The following is a 20265-nucleotide window of genomic DNA, read 5'->3' as shown; positions in this document are numbered from 1 at the left end:
GTTACTCAATGTACAGAAATTACTGTTCTGCCTAGATGGCGCTCCTCACATGTGTAATCTCCCAGGATGAATTGCAGCATAAAAGATAGGGCGATGTCCGCGTGGCAATATTTTATTTAAATTTATAAAATCTAAACAGCCTATAGCATTTTTAGTGTTCTGCTTTTACAAATAAAAAAACCTGCATTGTTATCTTTGGGTCTGGCTTTCTAGAAAAGTCATTAATACACTTTTACAGTTATTTCTTTGCCAAAGAGCGTTTGGAGCAATATTTTCATTTTTTTATTCAAACCATTTTGTTGAAAAAATAAACTAAATATTTATAGAAGCTGCTTAGGTGACTCATCACCAGTGGGTTTATGTTTGCAATGAACTCAAAAACAGTAAGGAATGAACATGTATGGTAAATTATTGGCTTACTTATTCCAACATTCACCATCATTGTCACACCTCATACGCTTGCTTAATATTGTGTAGCCTTACTGGAAACGTCTAGTTAATAAAACTATTAATACTTTTAAAAGCCAGTAAGACCACCTTCACTCCTTGGTCCTCAATTGCATTTTTTAAACTGAAGTTAATTACTTTAATGTTGCTATTTTTGTCTTACTTATACCAGAAATCATTGAATTTTCCTCTGCGCAGTTCTGGTGCGACAGGAAGCTCCGCATATGTGCTTCACTGCACCTACAAACCACTAACGTCATAGCTGAAGATACTGTACTGCAAAGTTCTCCCTTGCTCTCCTTTTAGAGCAAAGGGGCTGGCGCTGGCATGGTTCAACGAGGCGCTCTGCACGTGATGACTGCTGTGAGATGCGGCTTTTGAGGGATCATAAATTATGAACAGCTGTGCGCCCATTCTCATAATTTTTACACGACGATTATCATTTTGTGTTCTTTTCATGCCACCAGAAATGGGGCGGCAGTGGCTTTCCTTCTCTCTGCTTTTATGCTTACATGTTTCCTTTCAGACTAAAAATCCACATAATTTCTTTATTTTTTTTTCTCATGCTTTGCTGCTCTAATTTCCAAACAAATGTGGCAGTGAGGCATATTGTCTTGTGTGGAGCATCTAGAAGTTGCCCATCATGCATACACATTGCATCTCTGCCATATTAATATTGCATCAGACTCTGCAGCCCTTTCTGTTTCGGTTGGCATAATGTGGAGCTGAACTTACATATTATAACACATAAACCTATTTTTCCTCATCAGTTCACCATTAACGCCCACTGCATCTTAAAATAGGAAAACAAAAATTAACAATTGGGGCAGACCAATAGAGCAATTCTAATTCACTGCTGCTTTAACCGAATGCATTTAGTGAGATGAAGGACTTCTTCCATGGCTACATCTGCAAGTCGTATCCGATTAAATCAAGTCACCATAGCTCATAAGCTATGTAAGAACTGAACCATACATTCCCGTCACATGTTTCAAATGCAGCATGAAATAATAAGTTTGCAAAGTCCCCCGAGGCATCATCAAACTTCAAACTGTGTTAATAAAAGTGGAGAATCTATTTTGGGCCTCCCTCATGTCCGACCCAACTTCATTTTGACCTTTTATTACAGCGATCAGTGAGTAATCTCCCGGCTGCACCCTGATGCTGCTACATCATGTGTTCAGAAATCAATCCAGTGAAAGCTGCTTGAGTAAAGACAACAGAGCATTTTAATATTCTTTCTCATTTCTCTGGTTGTCTTTGTGACTTTCTTCCTGCCTAAAAAAGGAAAAGAAGACAAAACCTCTGGAGCTGAGCGTGAACATCTCCACGAATTAGACAAGAATCTGCTTTTTAGACATGATTTCAGGGATTGGAATAGAGTTATAATTGTGGATTGTTTCCACAGTCTTAATCAAACAGGAATTGTGAAACAAATGGGGAAAAAAATGGATGTAATTTTGCGACACACACCGAGACAGCAACTAAGGCGTCCTGTAGATGCTGCTGCTTTGGAGGCTTTGTTCTCTCTCAGTCGCACCAGATTAGATTGATTACTCCTGGCATGCACATTTTATTTGACTTCATTGTCCTCCCACTCTGTTGTTAGTGCTTGTGTCAGAGATGTGCATATGTGTGTGCACATGTACAGCTACGATTAGCTATTCTCAGGAAGCGTGTAGAACAAGCTGTAACAGTTTTATTGATTGGATATTTTCAGAGCAAATATTTTATGTTCATATGTGGGAAGCGGACGTACTACGTGATATGTAGGCCATTTTAGTTCAAAGCTTTGGCTAAAACAGGCTGTTTGCATGGATGTTTCCTATGATTTCATCCATGTGGTTGTGCCTGTATGTGGATGAGTTTATTTGCATGTTTCTCTCATGTTTATGCACATGCAGGGAAGTAACGTGATGGAGGACCAAGATTTAAGAGACATGGGGATCACTGACCCAGGGCACAGAAAGAAAATCCTCCATGCAGCACGCGGCTTGCCCAAGGTACTTAACACCACATCCAGAAAAATAGACTCCAGTACTTCAACAACAGATGTCAATTAGCTAAAATGAAGTGAGATAAAGGTTGTTATTGTTAATGGATGTAAATGGGATATTGCTCCCTTCAGGATTGGTTGGAAATTATAATCTGTACATAACAGTAATCAGTTTTAGGCCAACAACTAAGGCAAAATGAAGCTGAAATGCTCCTGAATGGATTTGTTTTGCTTTATTACAACATAATTCAAAAGAGAATTGCAATATTAACACACAAATTTTTGTACAGAATTCAGATTTCCACTGCTCTCATTTTTTATTTGTTAATTATAATCTTAAACTCACAAAATAATAACATTTCCTGATATTCTACTTTAGGTTGCAGACCCCTGGACTAGTTTAAATTGTCTATATCTTGAGACTCTGTTAGGATAACATGGCAGAACTCTGCATTGCAAGTAGGACTCAAAAAGGAAATTGTATTTAACACTGCTTCCTCTTTTACTCCTAACTTGACGTTAACATCACAGTACTTGCTCTCATATGCCTGTCTTTCTGTCTGTAGGTGAAACCACTGGGTTGTGATGGCAGCACATCTTTATCCTCTTGGTTGGACTGCCTTGGCCTGCATGAGTATCTTCCCAACTTTCTCTCTAATGGCTACCGAACCCTGGAGTGTGTGAAGAACTTGTGGGAGCTGGAAATTGTTAATGTAAGAGTTGTTTAAGTATTTAACTTTACATGTTTGACATGTTACAGTGCACTGTTATGAAATTTCACTTCTGTGGCAATGAAAACTATTTCTCACTGAAACATAAATATGGTGGATTCTGTTTGAGGTTAAGAGGCACTTCATACACGAGCACAGAAGAATCAAAAAAGTGTTTCAGCTCATATGCTTTATAAATCATAGACTAATTAGTAGATAAATAGCAGATAATGTAAATTAAGTTGAAAAGAGGGTCATGGATGACAGAAAAAGTCTAATTTGGTTTTATCTTTACGGAAATAGTGTGACATTTTATGAAAATCAGTGATTATATAGGAGGACAAATTTGTTATGGTCTTAAAATGGTTGATCCAACAGAGAGATGCATGTTGCATTTTCAATCAAGCAGTTCTTAAAATTGTGCACATGTTGTGAGTGCAGCCTTTTTTTAATGAATTCTCAAAAGCAGTTTGAATTTGTTTGTAAATGTCACACATCATCTGTGACCTTTCATTAATTTGATTCTTGTTTATTTCTGGACTCAAGTCAAGTTTATTTGAATAGCACATTTCAGTAGCCAAGCAGTTTGAGGTGCTTTATATGACAAAAACATAAGACAGTTAACAAACAAAAACTGAAAGATAATATTCCAGTGGCAGAATAAAGAGAAGAAATGAAAAGTTGTATTTCAGACCAGAATTAATCAATGTTCTATTTATTAAAAATCAAAGACAAGTCTAGGGTTAAAGGCTTTTAACCTTGTTTCAGCAGTTTTGTAGTTTTTTGGAAGTTTATTACAGATTAGCACAACATAATGACCATCACTTAAATTCCTAATTTAATTTTGCTTGGTCTTGGACATTCTAACAAATATATATATATATATATATATATATATATATATATATATATATATATATATGACTTCATGTTCAGTGCTGGATCTAAACCTCCATCTCAGTCTCAGGTCTTTCTACTGGACTATCCTGCTTGTTGAAAGAAAATTAACTACCACAGCATAATCCTGCCTACACCATTTTGCATAGTGGGCCTGATGTGTTCAGGGTGTCAGTTACCTGCCAAACGAAATGTCTTTTGGCTGCTTCTCTGATTAACGCTCTCCTTGCTCAGCCAGTCAGTTTAGGTTGATGACCAAGATGTAAAGCACTCATTCTGTATTTGGATAATTTATTTATCAGCTCTCTAAGTGTTCAAACCTTGCATATTGTTTTATAAGGTGAAAAAGACAGTGTGCAAAAGATTAGGTGCTACAGATCCCAGTCTTTTGGTTTATTTGTGATATTTAACACATTTTTTAATTTCATGGATGTTCACTATGCTTAATGGAATGGCTTTTTTCTGCTGGAAATGTATTAGATTTCAACCCTTTGGTAATCACCCATGCGGTTTCTAACATTTAGATCACTATTATGTGAAATGTTATCAAATTTAGCATATTGTATGTTAGCCATGTTTTTTGAGGACAATCAGGCAAACAAAGCAGATGAGCCATAGTGTCTGCTATGTGAGTGGATAGTAGCTCAGAAGCTGAGAATTAATGTGCTTGAAGATATGATATTATGTTTGCAGCGTCTGGTGGCAGTAAACGAAAAGGCAGCGGTGGTAAAATTTCAGAAAGAGCTGCAGTAGCAGCAGCCAAGCTTGCTGCCAATGCAGTGTGAGAGGGATGGTGTCCAGCAGACTGCGATGAAGAAAGATGGGGGTCTGAGTGCGCGGCACATTACTCTCAGTGTGCAGAGCAGCAAGAACTGCCTGTGAGCATCTTGGCAGAACTCTCTTTGCCCATTACATTTTCTACATCCTCTTCAGCATTTTAGAGCGAATAGCATCTGGCTTCTTCTGCGATCCAGGTCGCATTTCCAAAATCATTCCAAGGTTCTTTTCACTAGCGTTGTGTTCACTGGTTTTGCTGGAGCTTTTGTGGAGAATAAAAACATAACCAGAAATCAAATGCACGGACCATTTGCTTCTTCCGCCTCTGAGTAATAGAACCGATCAGACAAAGAATTACATGAGCTTGTTCTGGAAGGTTTTGTACCAGGAACATAATTGCAAATGTAACATTAATCGCTCAACATCCACCCTTTGCGGATGAGCATGAATGTTAATAGCCAATTATGCAAATATATGGTATTAAGGTGATGGGATTTTACTACATGAAATTAATATTTGCTTCATCCTGTAAGACTTTTAGACATATGAGCAGATGTGGTCCTTGTAAATGGTTAAACAAAGATTGTACTCATGGATATGTTATTCTGTTGTGCAATTTTCCGTATGGCTATCAGAAAATACAGCTGCACTGTCTATATATTTCTGGATAATGTTCTGTAGACCTCAGACCTACAGAAAGGTCTGAGGTCCTCTCTGTTTTTGTAGCTCATCATCTAAATATGGCTTGTGAATTTTAGAGTGTCCCAAGAAGGACACAGTGTTGTACTTTAGGCTCATGGCAAAACAGATTGAAGCTGAATTATTGACGAGAGTCACTTTTGTTTGCCAGCCAGTGAAGAATACATAGCATCAAGAGCGGCAGTGTGTTTTTAGATTCATCCCTCTTAGCTTTGTCTGGATAAATTGTTCTGTATGAGATATTCAGATGTCTGTAAAATTGAAATTCATAGAGTGATGCTGTTCCCTCCAGGTTATTAAGGTCGGGCCCTTAGGCCACAGGAAGAGAATCATTGCATCTCTAGCAGAGAGACCCTATGAAGAAGCTCCCTCTAAATCCCGTCGGCTGTCCCCAATTATGGTAAGACTGATTACGAAGTTTACATACTTAACACTTAATCTGCCCTCTTTATTATGTTGGTGCTGCCTTGTGGGAATTAGCTTCCTACAAAAAGACATGTTTGGCAGGGAAAATTGTGAATACATAAATGTTTTCTCAGTAAATATATATTTCTAATGAAGTTGTTGACATGGTAATTATATCAGATGTTGGTAGCAACCCAAATAAAAAGAAATCAACACAGATAAGTCCACAAATGTTGTTTTGCAAGTACCCTGAATATCCAACTGAAATATGTTAAGTACTAGTAGAGACGCATTTTTTTAATTTTTTTTTCAATGACATTCTGATTCGATCAACTATTTGCATGGTACAATTTTGATGTTTTCTTCCACTCAGTCTGTCTTCAAAAATCTTGAAGGTTCTCTGGGCATCGTCTCAGACTTTGAGGTTTTTTTCCCATAAATTTTCAGTTGTTTTTAATTCAGATTATGGACCCAGCTATACAGATTTATTTGCCTTCTTTAAAGCTACCTGAGAGTTATTGACTGTGTTTGGAGGATTCCCTAAGTTAAAAGTACACTCTGGTTTCTTATTCAGATTTTTGTCCAGACTATCCTGGACTAGACCAGCTGCTATTGACTGGAACTGGTTTAGAGGATGATTGCTTTCTAAATATTGTTAGACTTTAACTATTTGACTATCTAGGCCTTTTTGTGTTCATTACTCATTCCTTGTGTCATTCCACCCCTTTTATTAGACATAACTAAATTAATTGTTTTATATGGATTACTTTGGTTCCTGCTGACATATGGTGTAAATTTCAAGTCAGTAGTTCAGTTAGAAACTTATGAAGTGTTTAGTAGAAGGTTTAGTGTCTTTAATTCATAAAAATTTCTGAAGGGCAGCTAAGATAATTAGCTAGTCTGAATGTAGCCAATTTAAGAGGACATTTTATACCATCACAACTGTAAAAATGTCAAGCAATTAGAGAAAGCTATGGAAGTCTTTTGTTTTTAAAATCTGGGACAAAACATAAAACACTGTTACCTTTAGCAAAAAAACGATGGTCTAAAGATGCTCAAGCTGAAGGTGAATTTCTAGGCTTATTCTCTGGTCTGGCATTTAAAAAATCCTGAGTCATTAAAACTACAAATAGAAACAAAACTATTTAAATAAGCAAGAAAATAAAACATAAGAGAAAAGTGCATAAGCATGAAATTGGCACAAAACAATAACAGCAGAGAATAATACAAAGAGAAGAAAATTGCTCCTCAGTATCGGCTGTGCGAGCAGCAGCGTTCACAGATTTGTCTCTGTTTAAGCCACTGTTTCACTTGGGAGCTCAAAGCTCTACAATCAGCCAACTTTGTTATTACTCGTGTTAAGCTAGTCTAAATATGGGCTCCTTTGCTTGAAAAACAAGATAGTTCAAAAAAATGTTTTTCATCTTGTTTTAATAACTCTCCATGAGACTCTTGGTTATGTTGACACTATTTTCTGTTGTTTCCCTGACAACAATAGACTGTAAAACTGAGTCATTATTACCAAGTCCAAGACAACAGGCAGGAGAGAAAAGGCAATAACTGTATGAGCCAGATTATAAAAAAAACAATTGTTGATCAGAGATAAAAAAGCTTGTGGAAGACTGCACTGACGATGTTGGCGTGCATTAGCAGTTACATTACGCAGTGCTGCTGGGGTTGCTGAAGAAAAACAGACAACATCAGAAATGTTGTTTTCACTTTGATACTTGCCTAAAGTTATGAGTCTGTTTTGATGCAAAAGCCTCTCCTCTGCTGGGATTATCCGTATTGCTTGTGAATCTCTTTCTGCCACGTTTTTTTCCTTCCACTCAACATTCCGATAATCTACTTGTCTGAGCACAACCACCTTCTTGGCTTACCCTTTTTGTGTGTTCAATGATGGCCTGCTGGGCAAGTATCTGTTCTGCATTGTCCACCACAATCATATAGGCTATTGGGTAGCTCCATTTTTTTCCTAAAATAAGAGTCCAATTTTATTTTTAGCATTGAGACCAATTTTCTAATATTCTGATCTTTTGGTTTTCATTTTAATAGTAAAAATTAGAATACCTAAGTATTTGACATTTACCACAATGTGTGCAACAAAGCTTTTTCAAACAGAATTGCTGAAATATATTAACCTTTTGATGAAATTATTGAAAAGCACTCATAATCATGATTTGTAGTTGTTTTAGGGATCAGGCAGGAGGAAATGAGACCTGACAGATTCACATTTATCTTCTGGCATTGTTTGGCTGAGAAAATAGTGACTATGTCGACAGCTATCTTCTGCATGAGTGACAGGGGTAAAACATTTAATATCCTAGCATTTTCTTAAACTGCTGGAAAGGTTTATTGAACTAGCATCGCTTCCCATGGTGAAAATCTACTCTTCAGTGAGTATTTCCCAAGAAGCTACTAGATTAACGCCACCAGAATTCCTTCCTAATTCTCCAAAACATTATTAAACTAACGTTTTTCAACTGCCAGTAAGATATTTACACCCCATAACAGGTATACCAACCCTCACTGAAAAAGCTGTGACTTTTTGATTATTTACACTGCAACACTTTCAGTAGATTCTTCAATAAAGTGCAGAAATAGCCTTTCTGTAATTTAGTTGGTACAGTAGATATCCATAATGTGCATAACTAGAAAGGTAGTTCAATTTATGTGCTCTGTATAAACTGTAACAGTGTTTTCATTAGATAGCATTTATGTTTATATATTTTGGATAAGTGGAGATTAAACCCCAATAGAGCAGAGTGATATGGACTTAAAGTTTTATTTTGTGGTACTATTCTGATGACACTAAAAGTGATGATAAGAGCCGCTTTTTTTAAGGTAACTGTCTGACGTCAAATATGTGTCACAGCAATAACAGCCCCACAAACCCAATATAAAATTAACCAGTATCATGTGGTAAACAGTTTTATGTTTAATTCATTACAGGAAAGGTTGTTTGAAATGTGGTTGTGATTCAGTGCCATTGAAATACAATGGCTGATTTATCTGACAGATTAAACTGCACTAAAATAAACCAAGAGAGGATTCTATTGTCAAAAGCTTGAACAGAGACCGGGAAAACCAGTGCTGTCAAAACATTAATCTGCTTGGTGTGCCTGTGTGTGTTTCTGTGACAGTTCCATGATCTCCTATCCCAGACCACTTCACCCCTCAGTCAGTTGGACCCTTACACCAGTCGCTCCATGGACATGCTCCTCCCCCTGACCGAGTCGGACCGGAGGCGAAGAGCAGTCGATCAAGACTGCAGCATTTCGCTGCGATCCTATAATGAGAGGCCGCGCTCTGTAGTGAGTTTCAACTTCTTTCACTTGGATCTCAGTTAAAGAAGTCACCCACTGCAGCTTATTATAAGAGAATTAATAGTTTAAAAAATGGAGGAGGATTCAGCATATTTGCTTTCTTCCCAGAGGCAGAACTGCTATGTTCATCCGCAGTTTAATATAGCAGTATAATTAGTGGGCAGATTTTAATTCCATGGAGCCTTGTTCTAAATAATGCATCTCTGTCCATTTATGCGCAATTATCAAATTAATTTTCTATAAAACATCTTGATGTGGTAAGTTCAAATTAAATGAAATGGTAACATTTCAAATCCTACTGCTGTGTCCTATGGTTATAAAAACTGCAACTCGTTGCATTTATTAATATTTTTCATGTTCAGCAGACTAAACTGCCAATTGTCCCTCAAGGCTTAACTAATTGGATGAATTTATTCAAGCACAGATAAAAAAAAGCTGACACAAAGGTTTGCAAGATTTTGGTCCAAACCCTTGCAAATTTATCATTAAAAATGTAAAAAAAAAAAACAAAACAAGCATTCATTTTCAGTTTGTTCTCTTGCATTTTGCACAGCATCATACATTTATATGGAAATAACATCAGTGGATGGTAAAATATGGCTGCATTAAATAATAACCCAGCCCTGCAGCTGTTTTTCATCTCATGAAGCTCAGCCTCCCTGGGTGTCTTGGATTATTTTTGCGTGAGAATGAGCTAAAAATATCTCTGTGATCAAATTTTAGCATTTGCTAAAGGTCAAACTGCGACACAAACAGTCAAGTTTGCACGCCTGGTCTCTGACTCAGTGAGGCAAAGAGAGAAAAAGAAACAACATTCTGGAAATGAAAGAATATGCTGTACTGCCTGCTTTAAATGGCATTTTAAATCAATACCTTTCTGATAGAACTTTGGTGTGTCATTATCACAAGTGTATTTTATTCTGACAAGTGATTTATGATAGAGCTCAGCACATCCTGCACTGACCTGCAGGCTGAACATGCATGAATATTTATGAGCTCGGATATCAAAAAACGACTTACCAAAAAGTGCTGACCAGACGAACTTCAGACGCTTCTGCTTTAATATGCAGCAGTTAGAGGTCTTGTAACTCAGCAGTTCAACAGAGACACAAATTAGTATCCGGAGTCAAAACGTCTTTGAGTTTTCTTTGAATGTATTTACGCAAAGTAGTGCAAAAATCCCAGTCTGACCTGTAGAAAGTGGGATGCAGGGCTGTGACTGCATCTCTACATCTCTGCAGGACAGACACAGTGAACGACATAAAGAGTCTCGATTAAACCTCCGGCCGCCGAGCCACTCTGCCACGTACGCCACCGTGTCCGCCTGGCATCACCAGCCTGAGAAGCTCATCCTGGACTCCTGCAGGTACGAGGCAACAGTAAGTATCCTTTTCTGTCCTCGGTACAAAGATGGAAACGTTTAATCTGTTTTAGTTTCATATAATATTTTTTTTCTTCTCTTTATTTGGTTTTGATTGTCATGAGCAATGAGGATACTGAATTGTGATTTATTTCTCCCCTCAGTATTTAGGATCATTGATAATCAGGGATTTACGGGGGATTGAGTCCACACAAGATGCCTGTGCTAAAATTAGGGTGAGTTGAAGAATTTTGCTTTTCTTCCCACTCCAGCCTAAAAAGAACATATTCTTGTTCTGAAGTTCACAAACATTTATCATGAAAATTTGAGACTTATAATGAATAATTAAATATTTTTGTTATTACAAAATTGTGTCAACATTCCATACATAGGCTCAAAGATTTGTATGTGTCCTTCAGAAGGTTTGTCCATACATTTTGGAATAATTCTAGTTGAATATTCAACATTCTTTGGCCAAACTGACATAAAATATCTTCAAATCAGCTGGTTTCCTGGGACAAAAAAACTTTAAGCTTATTCCATAATTTATTTTATCAGATATAGGCCTTTGGAAAACCATTCCTGAAACATCACGTTAGCTTGCTTTATCCCTTCAAAACATATTTTTGATATTGGCGTGTGTTTAATTTATACAATATAGTTGTACTCACTTGCATTGAGTACAATCAATGCAAGTTGAGAGTAACTAACTTACCATTAACTATCAGTCATTAACTAACTAGCCAAGTTAGTGACGCTCAGTGTGATGCAACCTCCACTATGCTTGGCAGCTGGCACAGTGTTCTTAGGTTTGAAAACTTCACCCTGATCCAAAACTTGCTCTTGTCTTTTCCATTCAATTCTGATTCAAATTGTGAGCAATTGTATTTGAAAATGATACAAAAACAGAAATGCAATTTAGACATGTTTTCATCTTCTGGTTTGAAGAGAATCAACCAGGGCAAGCAAAGTGTAAATTCATTAGTTGCTGATGTAATTATGGCTATTAAAAAATAAGACGTAGAATTTTTTTCTGAGTTTTGTGCTTGTAGTAAGGCCTGGAGGTTTAAATTTTGGACCAGATGCTTGTTTCTTAGTTGGCACCCTCTTAAGTTTATAGCAGCATAAAACTGGTGTTCCAGCAAATTCTTGAATTCAAATGAGGCCTCATAAAAGGCAGGGTCTTTTGAACAAAAATTAAAAAGGTGTTTCAAAAAAAGGGACAAACTTAAAAGTTAGGACAAAAAAAAAAAAGACAGCATAAACGCTACCTTGATAAAAACATTAATGTCAAAGTTTAGAAAGACTTGGCTGCATTAGGTGGAGTGGAAGACCAAAGAGTGTTTTGTATTTTAACATGAGCCAATGAATTTGTGGCCGGTGTGTAATGATTGCCAGTTCAGAGAGGACTTTGGAGTGCAGTGGTGAGTTTTGGATGTTTCATTTGTTATAAATTGGATGGCAGAGCTGGAGAGGACACCAAGCTTTTTGGAGTGAGCTCTTAGATACCCTTCTGTAAATTACATCATCATAATCACACAAGAAAATGATGGTCATTTTTTAAAAAAAAATATTAATTTAGTAGAGAATGTGAAAGAGAAGAGCTGAATTTTAATTTAACCTCAGACTCATTTGTGAGTGTAGTTTGAAAAGGACAGAGTTGTCTGGCCCGATTCCCGAATATTTACACTCAGTAACCTGAGTAGAGGTGTCCTGTGAAGGGTGGAGGTACTAGGGGTTTTCAAAGACTTCTTATCAAAACACTTGACTTGGTGGCATGGTGATACAGTTGGCAGCACTATTGCCTCATAGCTCGTAGAAGGTCCTAGACTATTACAAATCTGCTAACTATGAGCTTAAACATTTGAGTCAGAAAACCAACTTATTTAAATCAATTTCACTGATTCTAACACCAACAAAGGTTAAATAATAATCCAGAATGATGTCACAAAAACTGGGTGTTAGAAGTGCAACTTATGGACAGATTTCACAAATATTAGTTTTGGTGTATACATATATTTGAGTTGCATAACCTGCAACATCTTGGAAAGCTCCAGATTAACATGACATTCATCCCCATAAAGAGTGTATGTATACTTCTGACCAAAACTATGAGTCATTAAATCCGAGAAATGAAAAAAATGATCAGTTTCTTTTTTTGAAACATGACAATTATGTGAATCTTGTTCATTTCAGAAATCAAAGGATTCCAAAAAGGGCCCAGTTGTCATACTGTCCATCACCTACAGAGGTGTCAAGTTCATTGATGCTGCCACTAAGGTAAAGCGATATTAGCATCTGTGCTAACAGATATAAAGATTTCAATACAAAAATTGCTGTCAAATTGATGGAGATTGATTTCTTTTCACATTTCACCTCATTTCTGTCTCCAACAGACGATAGTTGCAGAGCATGAAATCAGAAACATCTCGTGTGCCGCCCAGGACCCGGATGACCTCTGTACCTTTGCTTACATCACCAAGGACTCTAAGAGTGGCCACCACTTCTGTCACGTCTTCAGTACTGTGGAAGTCGTAAGTATTCAAACCAGTTTTAAACTGTGGGAAATGGAAACAAACATGTGCACCTGTTTGTTATTTTGTCAGGAGTTATAATAATCACTGCTCTATGCATGTCATCAGCTACCTGCAGTTAAACTTGTATACAAACATCCTGTTGAGCTCTGTTGGCATTTTATTTTATCTCTATCATCTCGTCAAGTTTCTACTGTTAGATTGAATCACTTTTCACACAAAGTTTTGCTCAATGTCTCAGTAACTGTGAAAAGGTCAACAACAATCACTGCATTTTCTTTTTGTGTGAAGTGGGGTAATTATCAGTCATCAGTGTCAGCAGTCTGTGAATTGTCTGTTTTTTTAAGCAGGAAGAAATTCTCCTGAATCTGTTTCCTTTTAGTTGTTGTTCAAAACATTTTAATATGTAATGATAAATTGTGCTATATGTAGCCGTTCAGGGCTAATGACTCATCTATTAATATTGCATATGCTCCTCATTTTGTAGTAATTAAAATTTGCAAAACAGAATCACATTTGGTCATAGATATATTGAAAAAGAAGGCACATACTGCCTTTATGCATAACAAAGCTTTAGTTATACAGAAAGTTTTATACATCTTACACTTGAAAGATGCTCTTGAAATTCTACACATTTTGGAATGCCACAAACATCAACACATTTTCCTGGGATTTTAATCACAGGTCAGCACAAAGTAGGAAGTGGGAGAAAAAAAAGATCAAAATTCTTTTACAAATAAAAATCAAAAACATTATGATGTGCTTTTGTGTTCAGATTCCATTCCTCTGATAGCCTAAAATAAAGTTCAATTTAACCAATTGCCAACAGACTTTGGGGAAATTACAGGGAGAACATGCAGGTGGCCTCACCTCATGCAGTTGATGTGAATATGGATGGAGTGCAATATACCAAACACCTTTCAGCTATAACTGTAGTAAGATGTGTTTCTGCAAAGCTTTGAGTTATGGAGGCTGAATAAAAATGCATAAAGCATTTTTGAGAGTATACATGTCAGTTAATGTTTTAACTTTTTTTTTCTGATTTAGATCCAAACATATGAGATCATCTTAACACTGGGACAGGCGTTTGAGGTGGCTTATCAGATGGCAGTTCAGTCCAGGGCGAGACACTATGTGCCTCCAACATCTCTGGGCTCAGAGTTCATAGAAACCAAAACCAGCCGCCCAGTTTCTCAGTCGTGGAACAGCACGAGAAGATCAGCGGTGAGTATCAAGAAAGGAGAAAAAAATGGTTTTATTAGGCTTTTGTTATTATTTGTAGTTGTTCAATGTTTGTAAGGTGAAGGAACTGGTAGAAATATGCAGTTATGGAGTCATAATTCAGAAAATATACACAGACCTCATGACATAGTTCTCTCCTTCCGCTACTCAATTCCCAATACGCCACCTACAAAGGAAGATTTGCTGTGTGTGGGGGAAAAATGTGATGAGTCATTACTTTTCCACCAGTTTCCACTCACATACCCTACAGCACTGAGAGTCCATCCTGTGGATCAGTGGAGATTTTCTATTGGTGCATATGCGAAAGAAAGAAAAAAATTAAAAGAAGTGATGAATGAAAGCTTTATTTGTTGCTCACAGGCAGATGAATGATACACTGCAGGTCAATTCTAAAAGCTCAACCCCCCCGGTGGGAGGACACGCCTGCATGTTCTCACCTATGATTGAGTGGGCTGCGTAATGTTCACGCAGGTCCCCCAGGGGGACGCACTGACATATTGACCTTTCTGGCAGCATATAATAGGCTTTCAGCAATCACTGTCACCTGAGAGTGTGTGTATGGTGCAGGACCAACTGCTTATGCAGAAACACAAATCATTTTGTTTTACCACCTGCCTCTTGCCATAAAATAAGGAGTATGCACACGTCTGCATAATGAGTCTGGCTCAGGATTTAGGTTTTAGATGAGACAGGGACTGATTTTTGTCATCTGTGATTAGTTTTAATGCTTCATGCTGCTGCAAAATGTTGTTGGTTTAAACAGATTTTAGAGATCATCCCCAAAGTGTTGTTAAATGTCTCCTAAGCCCCATCCCACAATGTTACAGTTGTTACAACATTAATGGCTTTGAGTGTCAGGAAACCAGCAGAGTTTAGCAGCTGAACAAGGACCTGTGCGTCTCTGTTAGGGCTGCAACTAATGATTATTTTTTAAATTGATTAATCGATTAATCAGATAAAAATATTCATTTAAGCTTTCTTTAATATAAGAAATATACTAAAAGATGCAATTAAAACTGAAAATTCCTTTTGTAAATAAATGCGACATAAAAAAAAATGCAATAACGTACCATTCCTGTAGTGTATGCTTAATCAGTTGTAGATTAATTGATTAATTATTGTATTAACTGATTAATAATTGGATAGCAAAAAGTTTTTAATTAAAATTTTCTTGTTACAGAAACTATTTTTTTAATGTCACTTGAGTCAAGTGAAATTAAAACTATACAGCTTGAGGAGTTCTTGTCAGACAAGGGATTTTTTAAAACTTAAATGAAGGTGTATATATTTATGGTACAGCTTTGACTAATTGCTGCTCTGCATACGTTCTCTGTACTAAATTAGTTGGAGATTGTTTCAATAACTGATTGATTATGAATCATCCGATTAATTGTTTCGGCCCTAATCTCTGTAAACTAGAGAATCAATGAAGAGATCATTTATTTCAGGAATTCTATATATATAAAAAATAAACTTGCATACTTTATGGATCAATAAAAAATAAGTGATAAATGTCAAATCTTTATTTCTGTTCATTTTGCTAATTTTGGCTTGTAGTTAATGGAAACTTAAAATTCAAGTTCTAAGAAAATTAGAATATTTCCTTTAAAAATTAGGTCAACTTAAAAAAGGGGGTTAATATAGAATGTCCACCTATTTGAGAACTGTGTAGTGTCCAGTGAACAGAATAAATACTTGGTCGCAGCTCATTTTACTACTTACTGAGGTGGTAAGGAAGCCTAGGTTGGTTTAATATTGACCTTCAGACATTTTACATTGTTGGGCCTGTTGTCGCTCATCTTCTCTCTCTTATGAGCATCCAGTCTGTGCAGATAATTTTTTTCCCATGAATTTTCCAATCATATTGGTGTTTTGGTAGTGTGGGCAGGCACCAAGAACTGCTGGAAAGTTAAATCAGTATCTCATTAAGCTTGTTAGTAAAGGGAGCCATGAACTGCTCTTAAGTTTGCTGGTAGGTGGCTGTGCTAATTTTGAAACTGACAAAACACAGCGGATCAACACCAAATAAAATGGCTCACCAAATCATCGCTTCAATCATCACCGAAATATTAAACTGCACCCAGAGCGTCTTAGATTTTTTGTCCTCAGACGATAGGAACTTGATTTCAAAATGAAATACAACATTTAGTTTTATCTAAAAAATAAGACTTTTTACTACTGAGCAAAAATGTTGTCAATTTCTCAATTTAGTTTCTTAGCTTAGGTAAGACTCTTCTTGTCTCCAGTTTAATATTGTAGCCAATGCCCTGGACATATCTGTCATTAAGTAGAACTGATTCAGTATTATGCTTCACAATCCTTTTGAGGCTGTGGTTTCCCTTGTTATTTGTGCACCTTTGTCTGCAATTCTTTTTCCTTCCTCCAAACTCTCCATCAACATGATTGGAACAGTCGATTTATTAAAAAAATTACTTTTTGTGGCTCCTCCTTGTGCATTATGCAAATGTTGATGAGCAGATTCTCCCCATAATCATGTGGGCTGCCATGATGAGTTAACATAAACTTTCTGTCTCGGAAACACATTTTGAATTTTCATAAGCTGGAACCCAAAATCAACAGAAATAAACACTATTTATTTAATGAATTAATATTTAAATGATTTGATCTTTAAGCTGAACTACTGACATAAATGACCTTTTTAAGGATAACCTAAGCTGCCCCTGAAATTACTCAAACACCCCCACCATCAGTGCTGTGAAAATGTCTTCTTTAATTGCCCTGAACTGTTTTAAAATATAAAAGATGTCCTAAGTATATTCTTGACAGCAACATGCGTGGCTTTATAAAAAAAAAGACTAAGCCTAGAGCAAACAGTCAGCCCCCGCAGAAGCAGCTGATCCACGTGGCGAACCCACATCTAATTCCAGCATTTCAAAAATGATATGGAAGAATCTGTCACCCCACTCTTGCTCTTTGTTTTAAAGTAATTAGGAAAGGCTTTTATGGTAATTGGTAATTAGTGAGTGTCTGCCAGATTCAATGCTTGTTCAAGTTACTCTGACAGATGCGTAAATGCAGAAAAGATGCAACAGAAAAAAAAAATCAGTGGCTAAAATTCACAAAGATGCAAAAATAAAAATGCAAAGATGGGGATGGACAAATGCCAAAGAATAAATAAAATGGGCTTAGCAACAATTTTGCCAAACAGCATAATGTTGTAGATATTAAACAACCACAAATCATATCTGTACTGTAAATGTGGGGCTATTTTTTGATTTATGATCGTCACACACTTTTGCAGGATGCGTAAAGGATTTTTCACACGGCTTGGCTCACTATTTCATAATCCTTCCGTGTGTGTCAGGCATGCAAAAAGAGCTGCTGTTTATGATGAAACAAATGAACCTGATGTTTAATTAATCACACTCTGCTCCACCTTCACGACTGCAACGCATGCACACCACGTCAGCATGTGTAGAAATCCAAAGCTCTGCCGTCCTCGGCTGCCGTTGCTGCTAAATGGGATTGGGACGGTTAATATTCAGAGCCAAAAATCCCCGACATGAAAACAGATTTTCTAATGATATTCCTGTGCTGCTGCTGGATTTCTTCACTGTCCATTTAATGCTCTGTCCCTCCTCTCCTACCTTCTTTTTTATAACATGTCTTTGTTCTTGTCTTCTCGGTCCTCCTGCTTCCCAGGGCGCCCCTCTGCTCGAATGCCGCTGCTGTCACTGTCACACGTGTACTACCCACCGTCCTTCCTTCCTCCCGTTGCACTCTGTTAGCCCTGGAATCCAGGTCCTTCTCTTTCCTTTCCTTTTTTCAGCCCTCAGTCACCATACATCTGCTTACACACCTGAACCTCCCTTATACCCATTATTATTATTATTATTATTATTATTATTATTATTATTATTATTATTATTATCATTATTATTATTATTTTGGCAATGCTGCAGTGCACTTTGACTCTTTGTTTCGTGGTTCTTAATATTTTGGAGCTCATAAAACCTCCTCATCCCTTTACTTTCCCCATTTCTCATGTCCATCTTACATGTTACAGTTTGAAAATGAAATTAGCGGAGGCCTTGTGGGAAAAGGTGAAAAGGTCACGTGATTCTAGTGGCTATTGAGGGTTAAATCAATTGCAACAATATCGCCTTTGGTTGTCTCAGATGGTTGCAAAATGCTTACCTTTAGTCATTCTTTTAGCAACTTTGAAGTAATTCTGTCAGAATAAAGTATGAAGGAATGTGCATCTTGAATGAGCTGCTTCTTAACTACTAATCAGAATACTCTTTAGCTTCCAGAGAGTCATATGTCTGGGTTTGCTGCTGCTGGTTACAGAAGCTGAGAGTATTTTCTGTCAGATATCATCCATTCTCTGTGGATTGAGCCCTCAGTGTCTGTGATTATAACCTGATCACTGGACTGACTGTACCTCCAATCCACATGCACGTGTGTGAGCTGAGGACTTGTCAGTGTGGCGCAAATGGCCTCCACTGCCACACGTCTCACACCTCCTCCTCTCGTCCCTCCTCCCTCCCCACCCCCCTCCGGCAGATCGACCCCCTGGAGATGGATGCCGACATGCAGTCGCTGGGCAGCACCACCTGGCTCTGTGACCAGCGGGACTCCAACAGGCGTCCCGTCAGCACCAAGTACGAGACCACCATATTCTGAGGCCGGACTCTCTCCCCGCCCCGCTCCCTGCCACCCCCCACGGCCGCACCCCCGCTTCTCACTGCACCTCCCTCGTACTTTTTTCCTCTACCCTTGCATTCGGTTCGCCGCTCATCTCTTTCTCTCACGGAGGAACACACAAACACACACACACTCACAGAGATATATACATGTGAGCCCCGTGCCTTCTCACTGTGATGGTATAGCATCCCTCAGGGCTGCCTCCTCCTGCACCTTCCTTTGCCCCGCCCAGCGACCCACGCCGACCTCCTACATGCCATGACAAACACTCCTGCGGCTCCCCCCGAGCTCCCACAACATCCCTGGCAGCCCCCCCTTCGCCTGTTGCTGCTGCAGCTAATGGTGGAGCCCTGGAACAGATGATCCTGGACTGATCTCATTTTAAAGTGGCCCTGCTCTCTCAACCAAACTGCCTCTTCCTCCTCATCCTCCTTTTCCTGACAACTTGCATCTGCCTCCAATTCCCCAATAGCTCCCAGAGGTTGCATCTTTATTCTTCTTCTTTCAAGACATTTTTTTTTTTTTTTTGGTTTTCTCCACAGGCAAAACAAGTATGTTCATTTTTGATTTGTTTAAGCTTGACTTCACAGCAAGTTCACATATTTTTAGATATGTTGGAATGATTTGTGTAAGACTAAATTGGTCTATAGGCTTAACTCTTAAATGAACAGTTTGACATTTTGGGAGAAAATGTTGATCATTTTCTTGCAGAGGTTTGAGAATAGCGATAGCCATTAATATTTTTGTAATAGAGGCTCAGTTTTGTTCTACATATTATGCATTTAGACATGCATAATATTTTAATATTTATTTAATGTTTCATTTGTGCAAACCATGTCTCTGCAGGGGTCAAAATCTACGTTTGTAATTATTCAGTGTTACAGAGGTCATGCTGTTGCATTCAACATGGCTCCCACTGTTATTTGTCAGACCTGGAGTATAAATAGTGAAATTTATTGAAAATGGCATCAACAGTAATTCCTACATCCTACAGTAGAACTAGAGGTCTACAAATATTAAAATCAAGAAGGAAATGAGAACATTGTACTTATAGGATAGTAAAAACAGATTTTTCATGCTTTTCTTAACATTTATTTTGATTATCTACAGTACATGTTTTATTTATATAATAAAACATTATTAAAAATAAAATTTAAAGATGAATTGAGTAAATAAAAATTTAGTTTTTAAGTTTTCATAATTA

The 20265-nt window shown here is 37.5% G+C and overlaps 1 protein-coding gene across 6 annotated transcripts in view; it reads left to right on the top strand.

The window, feature by feature from the left end:
- Nucleotides 1-20265, top strand: part of anks1ab (ankyrin repeat and sterile alpha motif domain containing 1Ab) — a 57458-nt gene that overhangs the window by 30622 nt on the left and 6571 nt on the right. For 2 of the 6 annotated variants that reach the window (XM_044121023.1, XM_044121028.1), the window contains 11 exons: nt 2352-2450; nt 3010-3156; nt 5819-5926; nt 9075-9245; nt 10499-10636; nt 10782-10853; nt 12814-12897; nt 13014-13151; nt 14199-14375; nt 18057-18155; nt 18921-19018. In XM_044121023.1, the coding sequence (XP_043976958.1) occupies nt 2352-2450; nt 3010-3156; nt 5819-5926; nt 9075-9245; nt 10499-10636; nt 10782-10853; nt 12814-12897; nt 13014-13151; nt 14199-14375; nt 18057-18155; nt 18921-19018 (1331 nt within the window). Of the gene's footprint in view, nt 1-2351; nt 2451-3009; nt 3157-5818; nt 5927-9074; nt 9246-10498; nt 10637-10781; nt 10854-12813; nt 12898-13013; nt 13152-14198; nt 14376-18056; nt 18156-18920; nt 19613-20265 lie in introns of all 6 variants that reach the window. The other 4 variants (XM_044121026.1, XM_044121027.1, XR_006370987.1 and 1 more) reach the window with 3 other exon arrangements.

The sequence above is a fragment of the Gambusia affinis genome, linkage group LG07 (genome assembly GCF_019740435.1).
Source record: "Gambusia affinis linkage group LG07, SWU_Gaff_1.0, whole genome shotgun sequence".
Classification (NCBI taxonomy): domain Eukaryota; kingdom Metazoa; phylum Chordata; class Actinopteri; order Cyprinodontiformes; family Poeciliidae; genus Gambusia; species Gambusia affinis.
The sequence above is the reverse complement of the archived record's forward strand: the minus strand, read 5'-3'. Positions and strand labels throughout refer to the sequence as shown.